Source organism: Nipponia nippon, unplaced genomic scaffold, assembly GCF_047370975.1.
Source record: "Nipponia nippon isolate SJK-2023a ecotype South Korea unplaced genomic scaffold, ASM4737097v1 scaffold_2, whole genome shotgun sequence".
NCBI classification, from domain to species: Eukaryota; Metazoa; Chordata; class Aves; order Pelecaniformes; family Threskiornithidae; genus Nipponia; species Nipponia nippon.
Genome location: NW_028262336.1, coordinates 121,693,146 through 121,705,784, shown reverse-complemented (window position 1 = coordinate 121,705,784; position 12,639 = coordinate 121,693,146). Strand labels below are relative to the sequence as shown.

At 38.6% G+C, this 12,639-nt stretch overlaps 1 protein-coding gene across 5 annotated transcripts in view; it reads left to right on the top strand.

Annotated features, from left to right (window-relative positions):
* LOC104017386 (Putative N-acetylated-alpha-linked acidic dipeptidase) overlaps positions 1-11,284 on the top strand; it is a 31,108-nt gene extending 19,824 nt beyond the window's left edge. For 4 of the 5 annotated variants that reach the window (XM_087756498.1, XM_087756500.1, XM_087756499.1 and 1 more), the window contains 9 exons: positions 732-814; positions 1,090-1,153; positions 1,710-1,777; positions 3,798-3,889; positions 4,684-4,774; positions 5,581-5,845; positions 7,062-7,143; positions 8,835-8,927; positions 9,954-11,284. In XM_087756498.1, coding sequence (XP_087612624.1) covers positions 732-814; positions 1,090-1,153; positions 1,710-1,777; positions 3,798-3,889; positions 4,684-4,774; positions 5,581-5,845; positions 7,062-7,143; positions 8,835-8,927; positions 9,954-10,143 — 1,028 coding nt within the window. In that variant the 3' untranslated portion in view covers positions 10,144-11,284. The remainder of the gene's footprint in view (positions 1-731; positions 815-1,089; positions 1,154-1,709; positions 1,778-3,797; positions 3,890-4,683; positions 4,775-5,580; positions 5,846-7,061; positions 7,144-8,834; positions 8,928-9,953) is intronic. The other variant, XR_015704578.1, reaches the window with a different exon arrangement.
* Positions 11,285-12,639: the final 1,355 nt, after the last annotated feature.

The following is a 12,639-nucleotide window of genomic DNA, read 5'->3' as shown; positions in this document are numbered from 1 at the left end:
TTTTCTGTCCATTCCCTCCCAGTTATTGGATATCAGGGGAAACTGTCTTTGGAATGCAAGCTGCGGGAAAAAAAAAGGTAAAAAAGAAAGGGAGCAAAAGATTAAAAGGTTCCAGTAGCCTCAAAGAAAACTTTGGGCAAAGATACAGAGGCAGGGCAATAGAGCCTGTTCCACTTGGCCTGCATTTAAATTGAATGCAGAACTTCAAGTGAAAGATCTTTGATTTGAAGGTGATCTGTCAATGTTACAGAGAATTCCTTAGGTTTTGAAATCTGGCGTTTGGGAGACAGGTCAAAGAAATTCAGTAATAGATATGAAAGCATGCCATATACTTTTCTGTCAAAGTAGACGCTGGTATACAATGTGTAATTGAACAGAGCAAAAAGAGCAGAAAATCTTTCTTCCAAGAATTTGCGCACAAGCACATTATTTTTCCTTGTTCAGAGTTTTAAATTTTAGAAAATATTCTTGCAATTAAAGCTGAGAGAAGAAAATACATTATTTGGCACAATATTGAAGTAGAAGTGAGATGATTGCTACAAAATTATCAAACCATTATTAGATTAGATTCGTGAAGAAGTCGGTGTTAAAGTTCCTTAAACACACCTCTTTCCCCACAGATCGGGAGAAAAGATGAACCCCCCCAAAAATGGCATTTGTCTTCACATTAGTTACCTTGTAACAAGCAGTCTTTATTTCTGTAATACAGTTTTCATGGTCTTTTATTGCAGGATGGAGGCCAAGGAGAACAGTGATATTTGCAAGCTGGGATGCAGAGGAATTTGGCTTGTTAGGATCGACAGAGTGGGCTGAGGTAAATCAGTAGTGTTCAAAGAGCAACTTTCACAGTGGCAGATCTTTGAGAAATCTGTACCAGAAAGCAACACGTCTTCCCTCCTTCCCTCTCTATTCCTTATACACACACATACACACTCTTAAGTTTCCTTTTGAACTACCAAGAATATATGGCTCCTTGCACTATGTGGTGTGTTTCCCTGAAACAGCTGTTACTTCTGTGGACGGGAAAAAAAGTATAATTCTGAGGAAAAAAAAGTCATCATCATTTTCTTCCTCTTTTCCTTCTCATAGGAAAATGCCAAAGTATTGCAAGCACGAGGAGTGGCTTACATCAATGCAGATTCCTCCATCGAAGGTACATAGTTTTGACTTGTGTTTTACAGGAATAGTGATGGTATATACAGATGACTGGGATGCATTTTATCTTGGAGATCCATGAAAGCTTCAATGTGATAATGCTGCTGTGTTAGTTTGGGAGTAGGTATCGGGGGAAACCATGACCCAGCATCATGAAGTATCCTTCAGATGTTCCTGTTACTTCAGGAAAGAAGTCCATTACAGGAGCTACACTATTTGGGAAGTCATGGGAAGGGACAAGAAGTGTTGTGCCCCTGTCAGCAGTTCTATGGCAACTCTTCAGTGTCAGCTTTTCCTCTTATAACGTGTATAATAAGCATAGGGACATAAGAAAACCCCTTAAGGGTTGCTTCAAAAGCTGGGCTGTAATTCATCGTGACCAATACAAATGCACTGACAAGATCACAGGAGGAGAACTCTTCTATAGGGAGAATCAGCTTGTTCCTTGTAGAGAGTGTAGCTCTCTAGTCCCTTTCCTATTAACAAATGATGGCATGAGGTCTCAGCTGAGTAGAACTTGCTTCTTTGGATAAATAGTTGTTCGTGTTTTTCAGGAAACTACACCCTACGAGTGGATTGCACACCACTGATGTACAGACTGGTGTACAGTCTGACGAAAGAGGTAATATTGCTTGAAATTTTTAGCCAGCATGTTCAGTGCTCACTTACTGGACGGGGCTCTCTGTATAAAATATGTTTCTGTCTTTTCTAACTGCAGTACCCCTTTTAAGTCAATAGCTAAGTAGCTGGAGCTTTTTCCCAGGAGTGGCAAATGGATTTCAAGCTTATACCTTTACATTATTAGCTATTCAGGATTGGGGATTTTTCCACTCCTCGTGTGAAAAAATTCCTTCTAAGAACACAAGAATAAAAAAATGCCATGAGACAGAGGACAGAAACAAGCACAAACTTGGCTGCCCAGTCCATCTCTAGGGTGCTCATGGTAGTGGGAGACTCTGACTCCCTTTAGGCAGGGGAAGAAATTAGGCTTGCTACAGTGTTGTTTTTAGCATGATGTGACAGGTTTGGTCAATGATGTGCTCAGCTTCAGTGTATCCTGTTAGATATTCATTGGCTCTGACCATGATGCTCTCACAATTATTTGTGTGGCACACAAAATTGAAAGATAGGGACCTTTCTCAGGAAATAGCCTCACCATCTTAGATGTAAGGTGTTCCTTGCTTTGAGAGTAGGTCTTAGAGGCTGGCACTACGGGCTTTTTGTTTCTGGGTTTTTTCCTGTTCATCTATATTAAAGCATGAACATTTAATTAGTCTTCAGTGTGTTTATTTTATATACATATATATAATGTACATTCAACTACTGTATATATTCTATGAATCCACTATATCTGTCTTCATCTGCTGTATATATTCAGTCATCTATCTTTTCCAGGGTTGATAATTTGTTATCTCTTGGAAGGTGGCATTAGATTGGTACAAAAGTAAAGTAAATGTAGTAATTCAGTATAATAATTTTCTGGCAATTGAAAGTCAACAAATAAAATTTAACTCTGTTAAAATTAGGTGCCCAGATAAATACATTTCTGTCCTGAACTGCAGAAGAGCTGATCACTTGCAGTTCCCATGGTAACGTGTGCTAAGCGCAGGTGTTCAGAACGGTCAGAAAATCAGGTCAGCAGAGTCTCAGTTTGGGCACCAAGAGCCATTCTTAAAGTGTTGACCTAAATACCAGTAAACATGGTTGTGTAACCCTTCTCGAGCTGGGAAGCAGCAACAAAGGCTGGTGAACGCATGTAACCACAGCTTGTTGGTCGCTGATGTCTGAAGAGAATGCTGATCTGGAGGCAGGTCCTGTGTGATCCCATCCAAAGTTAATCTGTGGCAAAAAGTGTTAACACTCTTCTGTGAACAATTAGCTTCATGACCAAAAAAGCAAATATATTAGTTTTATTTTGATCGCTGTTGTGGAGTAGTTCTTAGATAGTAAGTATAGATATTAATAATTAAATAGATATTAATAATCTTTAATAGATTAAAGATAATAAAAACTCAGCAGCCCATCAACACAAAGGAAAGATGAAGAAATACCCAGTGTTTAACCTGCTCAGTAATCTGGAAGGTAGTCTCAAAAGAGTGATAGAAATGAACTTTAGGATGATCATGATTTGTATACCTCCGTAGCACCTATGATGACATAAACACCAAGTACTGTACACTTTGCCCTTCTAAGGTTATTTCTACATCCGTGAATATAATTTCTGTGAACTAAAACAAGGTAGAAACAGTTTTGAATTAAACCAAGACAAAATTGAAATTTCCTGCCAAAGTGAAACAAAAAGTTTTGGTTTTGTGAGGGATTTTTGTGTTGAATATTTAAATTAAATTGCTGAAAATCTCATAAAGAAATACCAGAATGTAGATATTGACTTGAAGTGTTTTACTTTCCCTGTGTTTTCTTCCATCTAAAATTACCTATTTTTAGCAAATAAACTATTCCTCTGGAAAACGCTATGTATTTGAAATGTTAAAATGGAAATGCAGAAAGGTTGAGGGACTCAAGATTGTGACTTATTCATTGCCCTAAGCCATAGGCTTTGCGTGATGACAGGTTGTAGATTTGTTGCTTGGTACCATTTAAAATTGTACACTTTGTCTTATTTTACAATATATTTTTTCTAGATACCAAGTCCTGATGAGGGGTTTGAAGGAAAATCTCTTTATGAGAGCTGGTATAAAAAAAATCCATCGAGAGAGTATAAAGAGGTCCCCAGGTCAGTGGCAAAAGTAAATAAACGATATACCAGAAGTTATTATAACTTGTACAGTGGGTTTTAAAGAAATATCCACTTGAAAAATTGAGCGCCTAAAAGAAATAGTGTGATTCTCAGCTGGTACAAATTTAAAAGTTTTATTGATTGCAGCTGATACACTATAGTACAACAGTTTTGTGAACTTGCCTTTTAGCATGAACAGGAGGCTTTATATATGAAAAGTGTATTTAGACAAATAAGGGTAGAATGCACAAGCCAGCGGCAGACACGCAAGGTGCTAATACAGCAGCTTTCCCTTGCACTTGCTTCCAGTCTCCTGGAAGGCCTCTGAGTTTGGGTGGCTGGGGAGCACACCAGGCAGGTTTTTACAACACTGTCCTTCAAATTTACCAAGGTTTCTCTATAGAATCTTAAAGACTGATTCTATTCCATGAAGCCATGCTGGTACTGTTGTGATTTCTCATGAGTTGAGAGCTTGGCATAGTGGAAGTTCAGTAGGAGGAAGGTCATTGGGTCTTCTCAGTGATTAAAGACAGTTAAATTCTCCTTTTGAGAGTTTGATTTCTCTGACCCTGAGAATGATGACTATGTTCCTCCAAGAACGCAATTGATGAGGTGCATGTAAGGTAGGGGTCACAGGCAATCCATGGTATATTGAGAGAAAGAGCATACTAGGGAAAGACTGGGTAGCGACTGCGACTGCAGAGTAAATAATTGCCGCAGTACTTGGAAGCAAACTGAAATTATACTTTAAGTATTGTCACTCAAGGCATTTTCCTCTTTCTTGTTAAAAGAATAAATAAACTGGGTTCTGGCAATGACTTTGAAGTCTTTTTTCAACGTCTCGGCATCGCTTCGGGCAGAGCACGTTACAGTAAAAACTGGGTAAGTCTGTGTCTTTGTAATTTTGTCTCCCCTGTAACTGCCTGAATAATATCACCTGTAATTGAGCCATTTAGACTGCCAGCTTTTTGGAGTAGTTCAGTCTAGTGTGTCAGAGTGGAGTCCCAGTTCATTACTAGAACTCTGTGTGCTACTACAGCACAAATATGTAATAATAGGAATGGTCAATGTGGTGTCAGTCAGACAAAAGGAACTTTGCTCAGGGTAAATGGATGTGCTCAAAATTACCTATGGTTGATGAAGGCTTATGAGTGGCTTATGATGACTTTTGAATGATTTGTAATAACTTATGAAGCTTTGAATTCAAAATGGTTCATGTTTTACAGAAAATATGGGTTTGACTCTGGAGCATATTGTGAGATGAGACTAATTGAGAAATGTTCAAGGAGCAATCTATTCAATGTGGTCTTTTCCTCTGAAAAGGCATATCCAAAATAGACACAAACAGAAATGACTGTTGAGATCCAAGCAAAGAGAGGAAGGGCAGTCTCACCTTTATTTAGCCAATGAAAAGTTATGTGTCTGTTCTTAGCTACCTTCTTTAGGCTCTGTACATGGTCAGTGGAGAGAGGCATCTCCAAATGAGCATTCATCTCATCATAGGCTGATGTCTAAGAGAGCCACTGCTGAGCAGTTCTTCTCATTTGGCTGTCTGTAGTGGCTCCATAGGATTAGTGTGACCTGGACACTTAACTTCACAGTGCCTTGAATCCCACAGCAAAGGTTTTCAAGCAAAGCTGGAGTATCCACAGCTGAATAATGGTTTTGTTTGGGTTGGTTTGTTTCAGAATGTAGAAAAATATAGCAGCTATCCAGTTTACCACAGTGTCTATGAAACCTATGAAATTGTGGAGAATTTTTATGATCCCACCTTCAAGAATCATCTGACAGTAGCTCAGGTACGGGGAGGGCTGGTGTTTGAATTGGCCAACTCCGTTGTGCTTCCTTTCGACTGTAGAGATTATGCATCAGCTGTGAGCAACTATGCTCACATCATCTATAATTTGTCAAGTAATTATGAAGAGGAACTGGCAACATACAATGTATCCTTTGGTACGTACAGTCTTTCATCGCACTCCTCCTCTGTTAATGCTAGCAGTGCCTTACCTTAATGTATGGCTTAGCCATGACCTAGTATTTACCTTGTGCTGTATGAACAGTAAATAAAACAAGAGCCACACCCTCCAATAATTGGAAATTTGAATACTTTGTCGCTATTATGCCTGTGTAGAGGCTATGCCACTGACAAGTAGAGGTAACACTTACAGTCGCGTGTTCTTTGACCTGTGCATGGTTCACCGATGTTAGCAACAAGATGTCTGTGTCTTGGTCCCTAAAAAAAATCACACTGCTTTGCAGCTTATGGCGTTGGATAATTCTCTGTCCAACACTGATCATAGGATAATACAGGTTAGAAGGAACCTCAGGAGGTCTCTAGGTCAACCTGCCCAAGGCAGGGTCAGCTCTGAGGTCAGATCAGGTTGCTCAGAGCTTTATCCCATCTGGTCTTGAAAACCTCCAAGGACAGAGTCTACAGAACCTCTCTGGACCACAGTGCTTGACTGTCCTCAGGGTGAAAAATATTCTCCTTGTATCCAGTCAGAACTTCTCTTGTTTCAGTTTATGGGCACATGATGGCAAGTGCAAGCACCATGAGAAGTTTTCCTCGGGGCTTGGTCAGGCAGAAATGGTTCATCCCTATGCCATAATAGGGATCTTGTGCTGGCACGTGAAATTTTATTTCATGTTATAGGGATTCACAATATGCCTCCTGCCTGCGAAGCCTTTATTTTATTAGTGACATTATATACTACTCAGTTTAGGGCTTGGCCGCTAGTGATCAATATCGGGTACGTGTGCGCACGTACACACACACATACACATACTCTCAGTCTTTCTCAAAAATCGCTATGTGTGGAGGGACATACCAGTAAAACACAAGTTGTTGGGATTTATGAAATTCCGGACCTACCTGAACAGTCTGGTTCTGGCAGTCCATGCTCTAGTTTTTGGTATTTCTGTACATTCTTCAAGTAGCAAACAATAAAAAATATTCACAAAAATACTGATTTCTGTTGTTTCCAAGGCAAGTTTTCACACAGAATTACATAGTTTTTAATGTAGGAATATTGGCTTATCTGATTTTCATTCAGTGAGAACTGACAGATCATGATCACAGTGAAAGATAAAGCTTTAATTTGAAGAATTTGATTTGATAAATGATTCCTTCAGAATTTGAAGTTAAATGCTTCCTTCCTGCTCCCGCCAGATGCTCTCTTTTCAGCTGTGAAGAATTTTACAGAAGTTGCTGCTAGCTTTCATGAAAGACTACAACAAATAGATATCAATAAGTAAGTTTAACTCTTTTTCTTCTGGTCAAATACTCCACATAGTCCTCTGGGCTCAGAGGGCATAGTCTTCACTTGCATTTAGTCCCCTGAATAACCTTGGTGACAAACGACTGTCAGTCATTTGTTTCATTATAAGTCCTTATGGATTCTTGTCTTTAAGGATCTGGTTACTCCAGGAAACAAAGTATAGAAATGTTGAATTAGTGGACACAAGAGACACTGCAGAGCCTGGGAATCTAGCCATGTTAGCTTCAAAAAGTGTCCAAACTAATTAGTGTCAATTCTTGATGGGTTTTAGTTGAGGAGCAGTGCCAGGATGATACGTGGCTGTGACTAGGGTGCTGGTTAGCATGAGTAGAGCCAGCTCAGGTGTGTAACTCCCTCCAAGTAGAGACACATCCTAGGATTTTGTCACTGGATTATCATTAAAGAACAAATGTTGACTTGTCTTCGTTTGTCAGCAGTCTAGTTTTCAAGATACTGGTACCATTTAATGAAAAAAAAAAAAAATAGCTGTACCATGACTGTAGTTGTGGCAAGCTTTTTGGTGAGCTTTCCCAAAATTCTATGCCCCACCTCTGCCAAAAGGCCTAATTTGCACTTGACTTAATTTATTCTTTGTAGGCCATGCCCAGAATGAGAAACCAAACTTCCTTTTAGATATACATATGTGTATGTTACATTTCTTGGGAAGAATCTAATTTAGCCATATGCTTACCCTTATGGAAGACTAAGTGAGAATAAAAGCCATCTTTTTAATGGCAGCAACTTTCAAGATAAATGAGTTAACAATAATTTCTTATGTAAAATATGACATTTATGACACTTGACATGTATGTGACATTTTCAAAATAGTTTCATTGATGGATGGCCTAAATCTAAGCTTTAATTCAATGATCGAGTTTCAGTTTCCATTTATACCAATGTAAACCTGAAACAATTTCCTTGACAGTAGTAGAGTTACTGCAGGCTTACAGTGCTATAAATTTTACCATTTTTTCTTGGTGGGTGCCTTTGAAGCACTACAATAAGTTACTTTGGGTGTAAACTACCAAACCCACATATATTCAGTATAATCTTCTTCACAGTTCTTTTATTTGTTAAGCATCAGTAGTATGCTCAGAGCTATTCAAAGCACAGACACAGATGGTCTCTGCTCTAGGGAATTTACAATCTGCCATCAGAAAAACACAATTCTTGGATGATTCAAAAGATGATTCTAACATCACAAGCTTCCTGTTTCTCAGATGTTGTGGTTTTACATAAAAATAAATGTGATTTTATTGAAGTAATTTGCTGCTGGCTGGTTTTGTGGAAAATAGGGTCTTTAGAAAACTGTGGTACAAAAGAAGAGAATGGTCTGCCTAAACATCCTAATGAAAAGGAGATACAGGAATAAGATGCAGCATGAGAGAAAATATCTGAAAGTCTGTCTTCTTTGACACTATTCCTTGGCCTTTAAAAGCAGCTTTAGTAGACTTTCAGGTTATGAATCAGACTGTGTCACAGTACAGATCAGCATAATTCTGTTGTGCAGGGTAGCTGACATGGGCTGTCCTCTGTGGGCTACACTTTAAGTTCAACATCTTTGATATAATGTCCTTCGTAAATCCAGAGCTGTGTCCATTGAGGTATGGGGTGAGAGTGCGCCAAACACTAAGAGCTAACATATTCCTCTGTTTTCTTTTTAGCGTAATTGCTGTCAGATCACTAAATGATCAGCTCATGTTTCTAGAAAGGGCTTTCATTGATCCTCTTGGATTACCCGGCAGGCCATTCTATAGGTAAGAAAGGCTTATTTTTCACTTTCTGCATGGAGTACCCTGTGAGAATTCCTTTAAAATTTACAGGTTTTTAAATGGAATTGTAATTATATTATTCAACATGGTAAAAGTAGATTAAACAGGACAAAGAAGATTAAAAAGGGAAAAACATATTAGGGAAAACTTCAGTGAGATATGCATAGAGAATGAGGAAAAGTTGTTGGAAGCCTATTCAGGTCAGTAACTCATTTCCATTGATTTTCAGATCTAAAAGTTTGGCCCTGGACTCAGTTCAAGTAATTTCAGTGGTAAAGGATCTTTAGGAAGTTACTATTTTTTGAAAGTGAAATGGGGTGTAATTGAAGTATCTACTATTTGATCGATCATAGGAGAACAGTCATGCTAGCAAATACAGTGTAGAGGGCAGTACTTCAATGGCAGTGAAGTGAATTCAGTAGTTCTCTCATCCGGTTCAAGAAGTAAATCTTGTTTGAGAGGCAGAATAGTCAAGTCTAGCTTTTTGGTCCTTCTACCAGTCTGCATAATTCAGAACAATAAACTTTCCACTAAAAAGTTCCCCTACAAAGTAACTGTAGAAAGAGAACTTAAGATCTACAGTCCTTGTACCCCTCATAGCTTCTGATTAAAAATCTGTTGAGAACAGTCTCTTGTTAAAGCATCAGCTTTCCTACCTCAAAGCATGCCTGTATCTGTTGGAGACTGTGTATATCTGTGAGAAAAGAAGCTGGCTTTTTTTTTAATATTTCCATTTCATCTAAAATAAGGGAAAGGAAAATACTTTAGTCAACTTTATCTCAAGTCTTCTTAGCTATAACGTTCTAAAATTCACATGGAATAATTTAGCTTATGTTATTTTCTTGCTTCATAGATTATGGGTACTACTGCTTCAATAATCTTATTTATTTACGTCTTCAATGTCAAGAATTTAACAGATGATATAGAAACAGATTAGTTTTATTCAGAAAATAATATGTTTTATTCTCCTAATGCAGAATATTGGGTTTTTTTTCCTCAACTTTCCTACAGACATGTTGTCTTTGCTCCAAGCAGCCATAACAAGTATGCAGGAGAATCATTCCCAGGGATCTATGATGCCATGTTTGACATTAAAAACAAAGCTGATCAACATGAAGCCTGGGAAGAAGTAAAGAGGCAGATTTCCATTGCAGCCTTCACTGTACAGGCAGCAGCAGAAACACTGAAAGAAGTAGCATAAATATCAACAACATAGTCATCAACAAAGACTACGTATGACAGTTTGCAGAAGCCTTAAAAAACAGAGCATTTAAAAATACTAGGAAGATCTTTTTTTTTGCGAATAATATACCCAAGTGGAAGCATTTAGCAATGTTAACAAGGTAATGTACTCCATTCAGAGAGCTCAGGCTTTAGATAACTTCTGAAGTGAGAGTGAAAAAGTTTCATGTTTTCGCTCAGCTTAATATTTTAAGAATCGCTAACCACTGGATTTATTTTCAGAGCTTTGAATTTTGCTGGCTTGATTATTATAGCACTACTCGTAGTGCATTAGGAAACCAGAAGTCATTTCATGTTTCTATCAGCTTCTAATTTTGTTGTTGACTTTTTATTATTTACCTTGGAGTTGCATAATTATACTCCAAGACAGCCCTTTCAGCTCTCCTGTTACACGAAGAATCACATATGAAGATGGGAAAACTGTCACGTACTGTGTGAGGGATGTATAATGACCATAACAAGTTTTGGGCAGCCAGCCCAGAAAGCTCATCCATGACGGTCTCCTCTTCACATGCTGAGTCTTGCAGCTGTTTGCAAATAAAATTAAGAAAGAAGCTTTCTAGTCACCGGAGTAAAAACAAGGCAATACATCTTGTCAGACGTGTAATCATCTCACAAAACGTGTCTTTCGAGGTGAAGACCTACTTTTATTCTTTTCTCCAAAATCTACCCTTGCTATGCGTTGTCCACATCAAGGTATTTTTAATATGAAGACTATTAGAAGCAAAGAAAATTCATCATGTCTTTAGTTTGAAAGGATACCAAATTATTACCATCTTAGTAGAGTCTGTATTTCTGATTTTGGTGTGCAGCTTACTCTTATGACAGTCTGCTCAGAAGACTACAATGGGACAACCGAGATCAGACAGAGAAGACTCAGAAAATCAGATGCCTTCATCTGCCACTCTGCCACTAGAGGATTACTTATCTCTTGCACAGCAAGTATTTTGTGTAATTTGATCTGCCATTTCGGCTGAGGCCTCCACCATGTCTTAGAAGACTGTCCCATGATCTGATGGATTTCAGTGTCATAGTAGATTTTTTTCTTGTCCATAAGACCTCATTTATTCATAAATATTTCTGCTCTTCACATTAAAAGCCTTTAGGCAAGTTATTGTAATTAAGTCATTATTTTACTTAGCTGTTGATCTTTCTCATATAAAATAATCCAGTTTTCCAGATAATGGAAAATGCTCTTACACCCACAGTTATTGCCCAGTTATTTTCACATTTTTATGAAAGTGATTGGAGCAAAACCATGGAGACATGTCTTCCCCCAAACCTAGTTGTGCCGATGGGAGACATTGCTGCCTCTAACTATTTTAGCACTGCTGGCTGCTCCACTGCTCCTTTTGCCAGTGGAGAATCCACCTCTGAAAAAATTGGTCAGATTAGTTTAGATCATCGGTTAGGCTAACCTAGAGGATTTTGTCTGCAGTAATCAAGGGAATGATAACACAAATCCTCCATGCAGAGGGGGGCAGTGATAAACAGCTTCTGTTGACCAGGTGGATACAAAAAGAGTATTTTTCTATTGCTAAGGAGGATGTATCCAGAACCGAAGCACTGAACTCCAAAACTGTTGAGATCTTTCCCTAAATGACCTGTAAGCTTCCTCAGCAACTTTTTCTGTCAGCCCAGAAGACATAATTTTTTAATCTCTGGCCTAACCATAGCATTGTTTCATTTAAGTTTAATTTAATTAAATTAAAGTTTTAAGTTTAATTCAATTTTTGGCAATACCTGGCAGATAATATACAATGTCAGGGCCCAGGATCTCACAAAATAGAGGTAGTTACACTCTTAAACTACAGCAACATCCATTTAAAAAAAATTCTGTGGGCTGTACCCTAACCACTGCAGGGAATAGGATATAGGGACAGAAGTTCTCCCTCACCTATTGACTCTGTTCCCTGTGCACAAAAAATTCAAGGCTATCTGGTCCAGAGAGAGGATGCACCCATAAGGCTGGCTGTAACACACGGTAGTTTACATGATGTTTTGGTAAGGTGGGATTCAAAGTGTCCAGTGCCTTCTTCCAGGTTTGGGTCTGCTTTTTGACCCATCTTTGTTCAGTGCAAACCACAACCTGTAGCAGTTGAATTTTAAAAGTAAATGGAGCTTTGCTTAAGGTTTTGAGAGAAGAAGATCCTCAGATGGACTCAGTCCAGCTCTTTCCCCAAGCCTTAACCCAGTCATTTATCAAAGGGATTTGAGGTCGAAGACATTATGCTCCATGCTGTCGGTGGGGGTGTTTCCCCACTCACTTGTCAGCACGAAGCTTTTCTGATCTCCATTCTGAGAAGCCTAATACTTTGTGCTGACTTCTCTTGAGACAGCCGCTGTGATTCTTATCCTTAGCTTATCCAGCATCATCTTGGGTGTTACTGGCCCCACTACAGAAAACCACCACAATTTACAAAATTGTTATGACAAACCAGCGCTCATTCCGTTT